General features: G+C 52.0%; 1 protein-coding gene across 1 annotated transcript in view; it reads left to right on the top strand.

Moving 5' to 3' along the window:
• The window catches only part of LOC132573420 (cytochrome P450 2J4-like), a 58,443-nt gene extending 49,233 nt beyond the window's left edge, over nucleotides 1–9,210 (top strand). The window contains exons 7-9 of the mRNA XM_060240921.1: nucleotides 608–795; nucleotides 4,814–4,955; nucleotides 9,012–9,210. Coding sequence (XP_060096904.1) covers nucleotides 608–795; nucleotides 4,814–4,955; nucleotides 9,012–9,190 — 509 coding nt within the window. The 3' untranslated portion in view covers nucleotides 9,191–9,210. The remainder of the gene's footprint in view (nucleotides 1–607; nucleotides 796–4,813; nucleotides 4,956–9,011) is intronic.
• Nucleotides 9,211–14,083: the final 4,873 nt, after the last annotated feature.

The raw sequence follows: 14,083 nt of genomic DNA, 5'->3' as shown, positions 1-14,083 counted from the left end.
TCAGCCCCACCCACCTCACAGGGTGTCTGTTGTGGGGGAGGAAGGTAAAGGAGATTGTGAGCCACTCTGAGACTCTTCGGAGTGGAGGGCGGGATATAAATCCAATATCTTCTTCTTCTTCTTATCTTCTTCTTCTCCTCGAAAGGGCAACTTCTGTCAGAGCTCTCTCAGCCCCATCTGCTTCACAGGGTGTCTGTTGCAGGAAGCAGAAGAATTGCAGATTTATACCCCGCCCTTCTCTCTGAATCAGAGACTCAGAGAGGCTCACAATCTCCTATATCTTCTCCCCCCCGCAACAGACACCCTGTGAGGTGGGTGGGGCTGAGAGGGCTCTCCCAGCAGCTGCCCTTTCAAGGACAACCTCTGCCAGAGCTATGGCTGACCCAAGCCCATTCCAGCAGGTGCATGGGGAGGAGTGGGGAATCAAACCCGGTTCTCCCAGATAAGAGTCCGCACACTTAACCACTACACCAAACCGGCTCTCGAAGAAGATAAAGGAGATTGTAAGCCCTTCGGAGTCTCTGATTCAGAAAGAAGGGCGGGATATAAATCTGAAGTCGTCCTCTTTTTAGCAACAGTGTCTTCTGTTTCCCACCATTGTCTCCAGAGAAAGTCTACAAGGAGATAGACGAGGCTTTCGGTTCGGCTCACTCCATCAGCTACCAAGAGCGGAAGAAGCTGCCCTACACCAACGCCGTGATTCACGAAACCCAGCGTGCTGAATTTATGCTGCTGTTTGGAGTCCCTCGGCAGTGCGTGAAGGACGTGCACGTTCTTGGCTTTTTCATCCCAAAGGTAGACGTCATTGTTACAGCTGCGCTTCTGTATCAACAGCCACCCAATCGCGGCCATTAAAGAGAGGTGTCTGTGCAGGAACCGACTGTAGAATGTGGACTGCGTACTGTAAGCGAGAAGTCCTACCCCACCAGTATAGAAAATTTCTTTGGACAGAAGATGGAATCTTCGTATTGAGAGGTAGTAAGCCTCTGTAGAAAACAGCCCCGTGGTCCAGAGCGGTGAAGCTGCGGTACTGCAGTCCGAGCTCTCTGCTCACGACCTGAGTTCGATCCCAGCGGAAGCTGAGTTCAGGTCGCGGCTCGAGGTTGACTCAGCCTCCATCCTTTCGAGGTCGGTAAAATGAGTCCCCAGCTTGCTGCGGGGGGAAGTGTAGATGACTGGGAAGGCAACTTCTTCACCCAAAGGGTGATTAACACATGGAATTCACTGCCACAGGAGGGTGGCGGCGGCTACAAGCATAGACAGCTTCAAGAGGGGATTGGATAAGCATATGGGGCAGAGGTCCATCAGTGGCTATTAGCCACAGCGTATTCTTGAACTCTGTCTGAGACAGTGATGCTTTGTATAGATGCTTGGGAGGCACAATGGAAGGGCTTCTAGTAGTCTTGGCCCCACTGGTGGACCTCCTGATGGCACCTGGTTTTTTTGGCCATTGTGTGACACAGAGTGTTGCACTGGCTGGCCATTGACCTGATCCAACATGGCTTCTCTTTTGTTCTTATGTTCAATGGCAAACCACCCCCTAAAAAAGTCTGTTGTGAAAACATCATGATGCCACATCACCCCAGAGTCGGAAACGACTGGTGCTTCCACAGGGGACTACCTTTACCTTTAAGTCTCTGTAGGCAAAAATAATGTCATTTATGGAAAGAAAAGGAAAGGTCCCTTTGCAAGCACCAGTAATTTCTGACTCTGGGGTGACGTTGCTTTCAGAACGTTTTCACGGCAGACCTTTTTACGGGGTGGTTTGCCATTGCCTTCCCCTTTCATCTACACTTTCCCTCCAACAAGCTGGGTCCTCATTTTACCGACCTCAGAAGGATGGAAGGCTGAGTCAACCTTGAGCCAGCTACTCAAACCAGCTTCCGCCGGGATGAACTCAGGTCGTGAGCAGAGAGCTTGGACTGCAGTACTGCAGTGTTACCACTCTGCTCCGCAGGGCTCCTTAAAGGTAGAGAAGGAAAGGAAAGGTCCCCTGTGCAAGCACCAGTCATTTCCGACTGTGGGGTGACGTTGCTTTCAGAACGTTTTCATAGCAGACTTTTTACGGGGTGGTTTGCCACTGCCTTCCCCAGTCTTTTACACTCCCCCCCCCCCGCAAGCTGACCGAACCTCGGAAGGATGGAAGGCCGAGTCAACCTTGGCCGGCTACTTGAATCCAGTTTCCGCCGGAATCGAACTCGGGTCGTGAGCAGAGAATTCAGACCACAGTACTGCTGCTTTACTACTCCGCATCACGGGGCATTTATGAAGGGTGTACAAATTCTTCTGCCCTCCCCCCCGCAAAACACACATTTCCCGACCCCTCTGCGAGTTGCATCAGATTTCTTCGGGAGTGTGGAAATGCAACGTTTCTTTTTAAAAAAGGAAAATGAAGATGAAGACAAAAAAAAACAACGGAATCACAATAATGGGCTTAATTACAGGTGGGAAGGCGTGAGTTGGTTATTAGGAAATTTCTCTTGACAGCCAGAGTAGTTCAGTGGTGGAGTCAGCTGCCTAGGGGATGGTGAGCTCCCCCTCACTGGCAGTCTTTGAGCAGCAGCTGGACGGACACTGGCCAGGGATTTTTTTTTCTTCAGTCGTACGGTTGAGTCCGACTCTTTGCGACTCCATGGGCTGCATCACGCCAAGCCCTTCTACCTCCCACTGCCCTCCTAAGTTCGCTCAAATTCATGTTCGTTGCATCGGTAACACTGTCTAACAATCTAGGCGAGGGTGGTCGTACGGTCGCTCTCCAGATGTTTTTTTGCCTACAACTCCCATCAGCCCCAGCCAGCACGGCTGATGGCTGGGGGCTGATGTGTGAGTTGTAGGCAAAAAACATCTGGAGAGCTACCGTTGGCCACCCCTGATCTAGGCCACCGTTTCCCATTTGAAGGGTCGCGACCTGGTACCAGGGCCACGGAAGCCTCAATACGGGGTTGCCAGGGGCGGCCCAACAGCCCCCTCCCCTCTCTATTTATCTTTAGCACTGCATGCCTCACAGCGCTCCAGCCCTGCCCACCACGCCGCCACCAGCCTGTAGCACTCAGAGAGCACTACAGACACTGCACACTGGCCAGAAGCACTCTCCCATCCCTCTCTGATATCCAGAAACAACAGAGAAGGATGGGGAAAGCTCCTGGCCAGCACACAGTCTCTGTAGCGCTCCCTGATCATCCTCTGTCCGGACCACAGGGAAAGAACCGGGCCACGGTGTGTGTGTGTGTGTGTGGAGTTTGGGAAAACCTGATCTAGGCTGATTCTGCATTGAGCAGGGGGGTTGGACTCGGTGGCCTCTATGATCCCTTCCAACTCTCTGATTCTATGAAATCAATTTCTAAAATAGATGAAAGGAAGTCCTTCTTCACCCTCAAATAGTCATTCACACGTAGAATTCACTGCCACAGGAAGTGGTAGCCTCTACAAGCATAGACAGCTTCATGAGGGGACTGGATAAACATCTGGAGCAGAGGCCCACCAGTGGCTATTAGCCACAAGGTATAGACAGAACACTCTGTCTGAGGCAGTGCTGCTGCCTCAGACTTGCCTCAGACTTGGTACTTATTGGTACTTGGTGCTGCTGCCTCAGACTTGGTACTTATTGGTACTTGGGGGCAAGAGTGGGAGAGCTTCTGGAGTTCTGGCCCTGCAGGTGGACCTCCTGATGGCATCTGAGTTTTGGCCACTGTGTGACACAGAGGGCGTTTTCACACTCACCTTCAGCCGGCGCGACCCCCCTCTTCACCGCGCAGGATCTGCGCGGATTTCGCACGTAAAGCCGCGGAGCAGCCGGAAGAGCCGGAAACTCCCGGCGCTTTTGCGGCGCAAACGTAAACCGCCAAAAAGCAGTTTCCGTTTGCGCGGCTTTTGCGCCGGGAGTTTCCGGCTCTTTCGGCTGCTCCGCGGCTTTACGTGCGAAATCCGCGCAGATCCTGCGCGGTGAAGAGGGGGGTCGCGCCGGCTGAAGGTGAGTGCGAAACGCCCAGAGTGTTGGACTGGATGGGCCACAGGCTGACACAACCTGTCTTCTCTTATGATTCCATGAAAATATGTGAACCGAGTCCCAGGAGGATGAAATATGCCTGAGAGTCAGGGCCTTTTTTGTAGCAGGACTCCTTTGCATATTAGGCCACACCCACCGACATAGCCAATCCTCCAAGAGCTTACAGGGTTCTTGGTACAGGGCCTACCGTAAGCTCTTGAAGGATTGGCTACATCAGGGGTGTGTGGCCTAATATGCAAAGGAGTTCCTGCTACAGAAAAACCCCTATTTATTATTATTATTATATTTATATTCCGCCCAATCCATCATGGGGGCTCAGGGCGGAGTACATCAATGGATCACAATAAATTACAATAAAATCACAATAAAATCGGTTACAATAGCGAGTTAGTAGTACAGCAAGATGGTCCAACAGAGTGATGTCGTGGCGCGGTGGGAAGGCCAACTGATCTAACAAGTAGATGCCCGCCGCCTCATCCAAAAGCCTGACGGAACAGCTCCATTTTACAGGCCCTGCGAAAGGCTAACAAGCCAGGTAGGGCCCAGATCTCCATAGGGAGCTGATTCCACCAGGTTGGGGCCAGAACCGAAAAGGTCCCGGCCCTGGTAGAGGCAAGGTGGGCATCTCTTGGGCCGCGGATGGTCAGAAGGTCTTGGGAGGCTGAACAAAGTGACCTCCGGGGCACATATGGAGAGAGACGGTCCCTCTGTTGAGAGTCATGCAGAGATTAGTTTGGGGACGGAGAGGAACAAGCATGAAATGGTCTGATCTCGATGCACCCTGAGTCACCATTTTCTTCTTGGCAGGGGGCCATTGTTGTTCCAGACCTACGCTCCGTTCTTCTGGATCCTGAGCGCTGGGAGACACCTGAGGATTTCAACCCCAACCATTTCTTGGACAAAGATGGCAATTTTGTGGCCAGAGAGGAGTTTCTGCCTTTTGGTGCAGGTAAACCGAGAAGTCTTGGTTAGCTTCTGGAGAAGCGGGCAGTGACTCACGAAAGTGACCACAAATTCCGTGAGTCCAGACTCCTGGACTCGAACTCTTTTCCGCTGCTACAGACGGACTAACACGACCAGGGCCGGCGTGTGGGAATAGGCCAAGTAGGTGGCCTCGTTGGGCACCACTTGGCCTAGGGGCACCACGAGGCACCCTCTCTCCTCACGGCCGCTGTAAAGTCTGGCTCTGAGTGCCAACTCTGAGCGAGCCAGCCCTTCCTGGACTCTTCTGAGGTCTCCCGAGCCTTGGGAGGCCTTGGCAAAGTCTGGGGTGAGCGCGGCAGTGATGGCAGTGACATTGGGCCATGTGAGAATAGAGATGGGGGGGCAGATGGTCAGGATTCGGCCTAAGGGCACAGGCACCCCTAGTGCCAGGCCTGAACACGGCTACCCGGCTTGACCTGGCTTCTGATTGAAAGTGAAGTGAGCCGGGCTGACGGATATTGAAATAAAAGACATCCGTGCTTCTTGGGTGAAGGGACGTGCTGTCAAGTTACAGTGGACTTATATGAACATATGAACATATAAAGCTGCCTTATACTGAATCAGACCCTGGGTCCATCAAAGTCAGTATTGTCTTCTCAGACTGGCAGCGGCTCTCCAGGGTCTCAAGCTGAGGATTTTCACACCTATTTGCCTGGACCCTTTTTTGGAGATGCCGGGGATGCAGCAGGGGTGTCAAATTCATTTGTTATGGGGACTGGATCTGACCTAAATGAGACCTTGTCAGGCCGGGCCGTGTGCGTCAAGAAATGAAACGCCAGATAACGGCGATATAAAGGACACAGCCAAACACCATCGATTTTTAAAAACAAAAACAAAACAAAACTTAAAGCATGCTTAAAGTATGAGCACTCTTGCAATATTGGGGTTAGGGTTGCCAAGTCCAATTCCAGAAATATCTGGGGACTTTGGGGGTGGAGCCAGGAGACTTTGGGGGTGGAGCCAGGAGACACTGGGGTGGAGCTTGGAGCAAGGGTGTGACAAGCACAATTGAACTCCAAAGGGAGTCCTGTCCATCACAATTAAAGGGACCTCACAACTTTTTAAATGCCTTCCTTCCCTCCACCCTGCCCTTCTCCGATTTCACCTCAGAGGCGGAGCGGAGCGGGCGACGCTGCTGTGCTGCTGCCGCCTCTTCTCCGCTTCACCGTAGCTGCTCCTCTGAGATGGGCTCAGGCTGAGCCCATCTCGGAGGAGCAGCTACGGTGAAGCGGAGAAAAGGCGGCAGCGCAGCGGCGTCGCCTGCTCCGCTCCGCCTCTGAGGTGAAATCAGAGAAGGGCAGGGTGGAGGCAGGCCAGGAGCGTGGCGAGCCGCGAGTCCGGGTCCTAGAAGGACACAGATTCGCGGCTCGCCATGTTCCTGGCCTGCCTCCACCCTCCCCTTCTCTGATTTTACCTCAGAGGCGGAGCGGAGCGGGTGATGCCGCTGCGCTGCTGCTGCCTCTTCTCCGCGTCATCTTAGCTGCTCCTCCAAGATGGGCTCAGCCTGAGCCCATCTCGGAGGAGCAGCTACGGTGAAGGGTAGAAGAGGCGGCAGCTGCGCAGCGGCGTCGCCCGCTCCGAGATGGGGCGGCTCGCCACGCTCCTTGGCACCGTTTCCCCCCTCCCCCTGCTTCCGTTTTTTTGGGGAGCGGGAGAAGAGGCTGGAAATCCTGGGGTCCCCCGCCAGGGCGGGAGGGTTGGGAAGCCTAATTGGGGTCAGTATCAAAGCAAGCTGTCCCCACCCCACTTCCTCCCCAAGAGAGGAGCCTCAGCCAATGGGGAAAATAGAGGCTTTGCTCTGTAGCTCCTGTGTGATTGAGAAATCCTGGCAAAGCAAGCTGTGATGCAGAAGGAAGCAAGAGAGAGGGAGGAGGAGGCAGACCTGCTTGCGGGGCTGACAGGAGCACTCTGGGGGCCTGATCCGGCCCTCGGGCGGCCCATATGACACCCCTGCATTCGAGTTTTCGAGGAAAGAGATGAACAGAGGTGGTTTGTCCTTGCTTGCCTCTGTGTAGCAACCCTGGACCTCCTTGGAGGTCCCTCATCCAAGTACAAAACAAGACCGATCCTGTTTATCTTCTGAGATCTGAGGAGGTTGAGCTAATCTGCGCCATCCAGGTCAGAGCAGTAGGAAGCTTTACATAATGACAATCAGAGGGCAGAGTGCCGGGAAACGTTTTCCTGAGAATAGGTTCGGCTGAATCAAATGGGACTTCTGAGGAGGCTTCTTTAGGATGGCTCCCGGAACTGCCTTTACGAGCCTGAAATATCTCTATATTGTATATTTGTTGATGTATTAACTATTGTATTCATTTTTGTTGTTGTCGGATGCATAGTCCACCTGTTTTCTAGATCTTTAGAAAAATCAAGTAACTACAGCTTGGAGTCCAGTAGCATCTTAGAGACGATGATGAAGATGAAGAAGAAGAAGAGGAGGAGGGGGAGGAAGGGGGTGAAGGAGATTGGATTTCTACTTCACTCAGAACCTCAGAGTGGCTTCCAATCCCCTTCCCTTCCTCTCCCCACAATAGGAAGCCTCTGAGGTATGAGGGGCTGAGAGAGTGTTGTCATTCTCAGCTCTCTCAGCCCCACCTACCTCACAGGCAGGTCCAGCGCAAGGTGTTCTGGTGCCCCTCGGTCGAGCCCTGATCCCCCGCCCCCCCCTGGTGTCTTCTCTCGCGTGCAAAGCGTGTGTGGCCCGATGACGTCACCGGAAGTGACGTCATCGGGCCGCGTGCACGAGCACTCGGTCTGACCCTCCCCTGCTTCAAAGGGAGCCGGCAAGTCTCTTGCCAGCTCCCTTTGAAGCAGGGAAGGACTGGGCCGAGCGATCGCACGAAGCGCGCACGTCCCTCTCCAGCTTTAAAGGGAGCCGGCAAGAGGCCATGGTCTCTTGCCGGCTCCCTTTGAAGCGGGGGAGGGCCGAGCGGAGCGATCTTGGGATGTCAAGATGTCCTCGGGCCATGCGCACTTCGCGTGAGCACTCTGGTCGACGGGAAGGGTGGTTCTGGTCGGGTCAGCAGGGATGGGGAGTACCTCTGGTCAGGTTGGCGGCACTCTGGTCAGGTCGGCGGGGACGGGGTGCCTCTGGGTTGGGTCGGCGGGGATGGGGAACGCCTCTGGTCAGGTCAGCAGCACTCTGATCAGGTTGGCAGGGATGGGGAGGGGGCGCTGACCCCCGCCCTCGTGGCGGTGGCACCTGAGGCAGCCTCCTCCTTCGCCAACTCCCACGCGCCAGCCCCGCTCACAGGCTGTCTGTTGTGGGGAGTGGAAGGGAAGGTGATTGTACGCTACGGCTGACCCCTTTGGGTAGTGAAGGGTGGGTTTTGAACCACCCTCCTCCTCCCCCTCTCCTCTGGCAGCACGATGGGGGGGGTGTGGAATCGGCAGTGATAGTGGAATGTGGTGGGCTTCAAGGCAGCTGGTTGTAGGTCAGTGGGGGCTCTCAGTAAAGCCCCCCACTATGGGATCTCAGGCAGCTGCCCCAGACGGCATGTAGCTAATTGCCCCTGTGTGGTATTCCACGTTCCCTCTAAGCTGAGTTAGTGTGAGGTAGCTCACAGGTTTTTTTTAGCCTCCAGCTCACATATTTTTGTCATCGCTCAGGAAAAATGGCCCCAGAGCAAACTAATTGAAGAAGAAGAAGAAGATATTGGATTTATATCCTGCCCTCCACTCCGAAGAGTCTCAGAGCGGCTCACAATCTCCTTTACCTTCCTCCCCCACAACAAACACCCTGTGAGGTGGGTGGGGCTGGAGAGGGCTCTCACAGGAGCTGCCCTTTCAAGGACAACTTCTGCCAGAGCTATGGCTGACCCAAGGCCATTCCAGCAGGTGCAAGTGGAGGAGTGGGGAATCAAACCCGGTTCTCCCAGATAAGAGTCCACACACTTAACCACTACACCAAACTGGCTATGGCTCACAACTTTAAAGCCAGTAGCTCACCAAGTCGAATGTTTGCTTACCAGACTCCACAGCTTAGAGGGAGTCCTTTCGATGCTTTCTGTTGTTTCCTTCGCAGGTGCCCGAGCATGTGTTGGAGAACAGCTGGCACGGATCGAGCTTTTTGTCTTCTTCACCAGCCTGATACGAGCGTTCACCTTCAAGCTGCCGGAAGGAGTGAAGGAAATTGACCGGAGGCCGATCATAGGGCTGACCACTCTTCCTCGTCCATTTAAGATCTGTGCCGTTCCACGCTAGAGCACATCGTAGGCTACTAAGGCGCCTGGTTTGCTCAGGCCGACCTTTTCTCCTCCCTCCTTTCCCATTTCAGCTGTGCCTTGATTAATTCATTGCCTCCTGGAGCTTCTCCCCTCCATGAGAACTTTGCCAGTGCCCTGCTTAGAGGGGGACGGCCGGTAGTTCGGCAATGTTGTCGGCAGCGAAATCTACAACTGTCCCCCCAACGCGTATAGTTCCTCCTGGTTTTCCGTTTCTGCACACACGCTCAGGAAGGAAATCTGGCGATGCGTCTGACTGGAACGTGCCCATTGTATCTGTGTTCCTTTCCGAGAGAAACGGAGAGCCTATTTTTTTGATAAAATATTTGGTAACATTTACTGACTGATTTCAGATTCGGTGTGCTCTTCGGAGCGTTGAATTGGCTGTCACAAAGGACAATGTCAAAGGATTGTTAGGGGGTGTGCCCTGGCTCAGCAACAGAGTGTCTTCTTGACATGCAGAAAGTCCCAGGTTCAATCCCCGGCTTCTCCAGCTTAAAAGATCCAGTGGTGGTAGGTGAGAAGAAGAAGAGAAGAAGAGATTGGATTTATAACCTGCCCTTCATTACCCAAAGAAGTCTCAGAGCAACTTACACTCTCCTTCCCGTTCCCCTCCCCACAACAGACACCCTGTGAGGTAGATGGGGCTGAGAGCTCTGACAGAAACTGCTCTTTCCAGAACAGCCTCTGACAGAGTTATGCCTGACCCAAGGCCACTCCATCAGCTGTATGTGGAGGAGCGGGGAATCAAACCTGGTTCTCTCAGATAAGAGTTCACACACTTAACCACATAAGAACATAAGAGAAGCCATGTTGGATCAGGCCAATGGCCCATCCAGTCCAACACTCTGTGTCACGTAAGAACATAAGAGAAGCCCTGTTGGATCAGGCCAGTAGCCCATCCAGGCCAACACTCTGTGTCACATAAGAACATAAGAGAAGCCATGTTGGATCAGGCCAGTGGCCCCTCCAGTCCAGCACTCTGTGTCACATAAGAACATAAGAGAAGCCATGTTGGATCAGGCCAGTGGCCCCTCCAGTCCAGCACTCTGTGTCACGTAAGAACATAAGAGAAGCCCTGTTGGATCAGGCCAGTAGCCCATCCAGGCCAACACTCTGTGTCACATAAGAACATAAGAGAAGCCATGTTGGATCAGGCCAATGGCCCATCCAGTCCAACACTCTGTGTCACGTAAGAACATAAGAGAAGCCATGTTGGATCAGGCCAATGGCCCATCCAGTCCAACACTCTGTGTCACATAAGAAGATAAGAGAAGCTATGTTGGATCAGGCCAATGGCCCATCCAGTCCAACACTCTGTGTCACACAGTGGCTAAAAAAATTATATATACATATACACACTGTGGCTAATAGTCCGAACCCCGGCACAACGCAGGAAATTCACAAGTACCTACGCCTCACACCCTCTGTGACCCCTACTCCATGCCCGGAAGATTGGGGTGGAGGGGGACACAACCCTCCAGGATCCCTGGCCAAAGTGGTTTGGAGAACATTGCTTCCTGAATCCCAAAGGGACGAAAAGGGAAGGGAATTGCTTCCTGACCCCAAGGACCTCTAGTGGAGAACCTGGAGAGGTGCTGACAGTCTGAGTAGTAGACAATACTGCCCTTGATGACCTGACAGTTTCATTCAGTATAACTGAATGGGTGTGACTGTGCCTAACGGCAAATGTTCCCACCGAGAGGCATTTGAGTGGAGTTTCTTGGAGACAGGCCCATCATCGATGGGCAAGAACAAAACCAAACCACTGTGAATATTGGCTGAAAAATAAATGAATGAAATATATCTAACACAGTGTTTCCTGACTCTTATTCAATAACTCACTCCATTAATTACATCAAACTTTTTCAGTTCAGTTCAGTCACCTTTCTTGGCATAAGATACATTTCAGTCGCATGAACATTAACAAAGGCACTATTATAGTTAGGACGCTTAACTCGGTATAAGATACAACATCATAAAATTAGCCCCAGTCAGAAGAATGGCAAAATTCATTGACGTATAAACAGAATTTGTCACAAAATAAAACCACATGGATAGAAAATGGAAGAAACCGCCATGTCGACCAAATCAGCTTCACACAGAACATCTGGACAGTTCCCAAAAGCAAACAGCATCAAAACTCAACGGACATTCTGACTGACGAGTGCCTAGATTTCAACTCTTTTCCCTAGCCATTGCCTCAAATTTAAATAGGAGAAGTTAATCCCAAACTTAAAGAAGAAGAAGAAGATATTGGATTTATATCCTGCCCTCCACTCCGAAGAATCTCAGAGCGGCTCACAATCTCCTTTACCTTCCTCCCCCACAACAGACACCCTGTGAGGTAGATGAAGATATTGGATCTATATCCCACCCTCCACTCCGAAGAGTCTCAGAGCGGCTCACAATCTCCTTTACCTTCCTCCCCCACAACAGACACCCTGTGAGGTGGGTGGGGCTGAGAGGGCTCTCACAGCAGCTGCCATTTCAAGGACAACCTCTGCCAGAGCTATGGCTGACCCAGGGCCATGCTAGCAAGTGCGAGTGGGGAATGAAACCCGGTTCTCCCAGATAAGAGTCCGCACACTTCACCACTACCCCAAACTGGCTCTCCACCAGTTTGAGCCACCAAGCCTTCCAGATTAAAAGCTTCTCATCCAAATCACCAAGTTCCCTATCCTCAAAGGCCAACAGGTCCGTTAAATGCCAGAGGAGGACTTTTTGCTGGTTTTTAAAAATGGTAGTTGTTTAAGTCAAGGGCCCCAACCCCCGGTCTGTGGACCAGTCCTGGTCAGCAGCCTGTTAGCAACTGGGCCATGAGTTATATAATTATCTCATTATATATTACAGTGCAGTAGTAGTATTAGTAGTAGTATTAATAATGCATTGGATTTATATCCTGCCCTCCACTCTGAATCTCAGAGCGGCTCACAATCTCCTTTCCCTCCCTCCCCCACAACAGACACCCTGTGAGGTAGGTGAAGATATTGGATTTATATCCCACCCTCCACTCCGAAGAGTCTCAGAGCAGCTCACAATCTCCTTCACCTTCATCCCCCACAACAGACACCCTGTGAGGTAAATGAAGATATTGGATTTATATCCCGCCCTCCACTCCGAAGAGTCTCAGAGCGGCTCACAATCTCCTTTCTCTTCCTCCCCACAACAGACACCCTGTGAGGTAGATGAAGATATTGGATTTATATCCCGCCCACCACTCTGAAGAGTCTCAGAGTGGCTCACAATCTCCTTTCCCTTCCCCACCCCCCACAACAGACACCCTGTGAGGTAGTTGAAGATACTGGCTTTATATCCCGCCCTCCACGCCGAAGAGTCTCAGAGCGGCTCACAATCTCCTTTACCTTCCTCCCCCACAACAGACACCCTGTGAGGTAGATGAAGATATTGGATTTATATCCCGCCCTCCACTCTGAAGAGTCTCAGAGCAGCTCACAATCTTCTTCACCTTCCTCCCCCACAGCAGACACCCTGTGAGGTGGGTGGGGCTGGAGAGGGCTCTCCCCAGAAGCTGCCCTTTCAAGGACAACTCTGTGAGAGTTATGGCTGACCCAAGGCCATTCCAACAGGTGCAAGTGGAGGAGTGGGGAATCAAACTTGATTCTCTCAGATAAGAGTCTGCGCACTTCACCACCACACCAAAATAAAGTGCACAATTGTATCATCCCGAAACCATCAACCCCCCCACCCCACCCCTGTCCGGGGAAAATTGTCTTCCACAATATCAGTCCCGGATGCCAAAAAGGTTGGTGACCACTGGTTTAATTGCTCTAACGTCACAATGCTATAGTGATTTGGCAGCTACCATTTTTTTTTAAAAGATGCTGTCAGATGTGCTTCTGCATGACGAATGGGGGGTAGTTTTCACACATGACGCCTACCTGCAGGAGGTGCTGCAAAGCCTGCCTGTTTGCCAGGGCTCTTTTTCTGGGCAGGCGGCAGGGAAGGGAGGTTGAATTGGCAGACACCGGGGAGGGGCGGGGTCAGGGGGAAGAAATCTGGGGATTGCTGGTTTATTTTATCCAGGGCTTTATTTGTAGCAAAAGCCCAGCAGGGACTCATTAGCATATTAGGCCACACCTCCCTGACATCCCCATTGTTTCACACAGGGCTTTTTAGCAAAAGCCCAGCCGGAACTCATTTGCATATCAGGCCACACCTCCCTGACATCCCCATTGTTTCACACAGGACTTTGTAGCAAAAGCCCAGCAGGGACTCATTTGCATATTAGGCCACACCCCCATGCTAAGCCAGTTGGAACTGCGTTGCTGTGCATTCCTACTAAAAAAAAAAAAGGCCCTGATTTTATTTATGGAAAATGCTTTTAACTACTATAGGAAGCTGCCTTGAACCACAAAGAAAGGTGAGATGTTAGTATTCTAATGGACAAACAAGAATGTCACGGGGCGGCTTTTTGCTGGCTTTTAAGAAATGGTAGTTGTTTTACTGCTGTCGTGTTGCAATGGTATAGATAGATATTTATTTCCTTTCATTTACATCCCGCCGTTCCTGCAAACGGGCTCAGGGAGGGGTGCAACAATAAGTTACAAAAGCTAAAACAATTAGAAATTGCTGGGGATGTTTCGCCTGGAGAGGAGGCGGCTGAGAGGTGATATGATCACCATCTACAAGTCCTTGAAGGGCCGTCATATAGAGGAGAGTGTGGAATTGTTTTCTGTGGCCCCAGAAGGTAGGACCAGAACCAACGGGTTGGAATTAAATCAAACGAGTTTCCGGCTCAACATTAGAAAGAACTTCCTGACTCTTAGAGCAGTTCCTCAGTGGAACAGGCTTCCTCGGGAGATGGTGGGCTCTCCTTCCTTGGAGGTTTTTCAACAGAGGCTAGATGGCC

This window comes from Heteronotia binoei, chromosome 6 (genome assembly GCF_032191835.1).
Source record: "Heteronotia binoei isolate CCM8104 ecotype False Entrance Well chromosome 6, APGP_CSIRO_Hbin_v1, whole genome shotgun sequence".
In the NCBI taxonomy this organism is placed as follows: Eukaryota; Metazoa; Chordata; class Lepidosauria; order Squamata; family Gekkonidae; genus Heteronotia; species Heteronotia binoei.
Note: the sequence above shows the minus strand (reverse complement) of the source record. Positions and strands in the feature narration are given on the sequence as shown.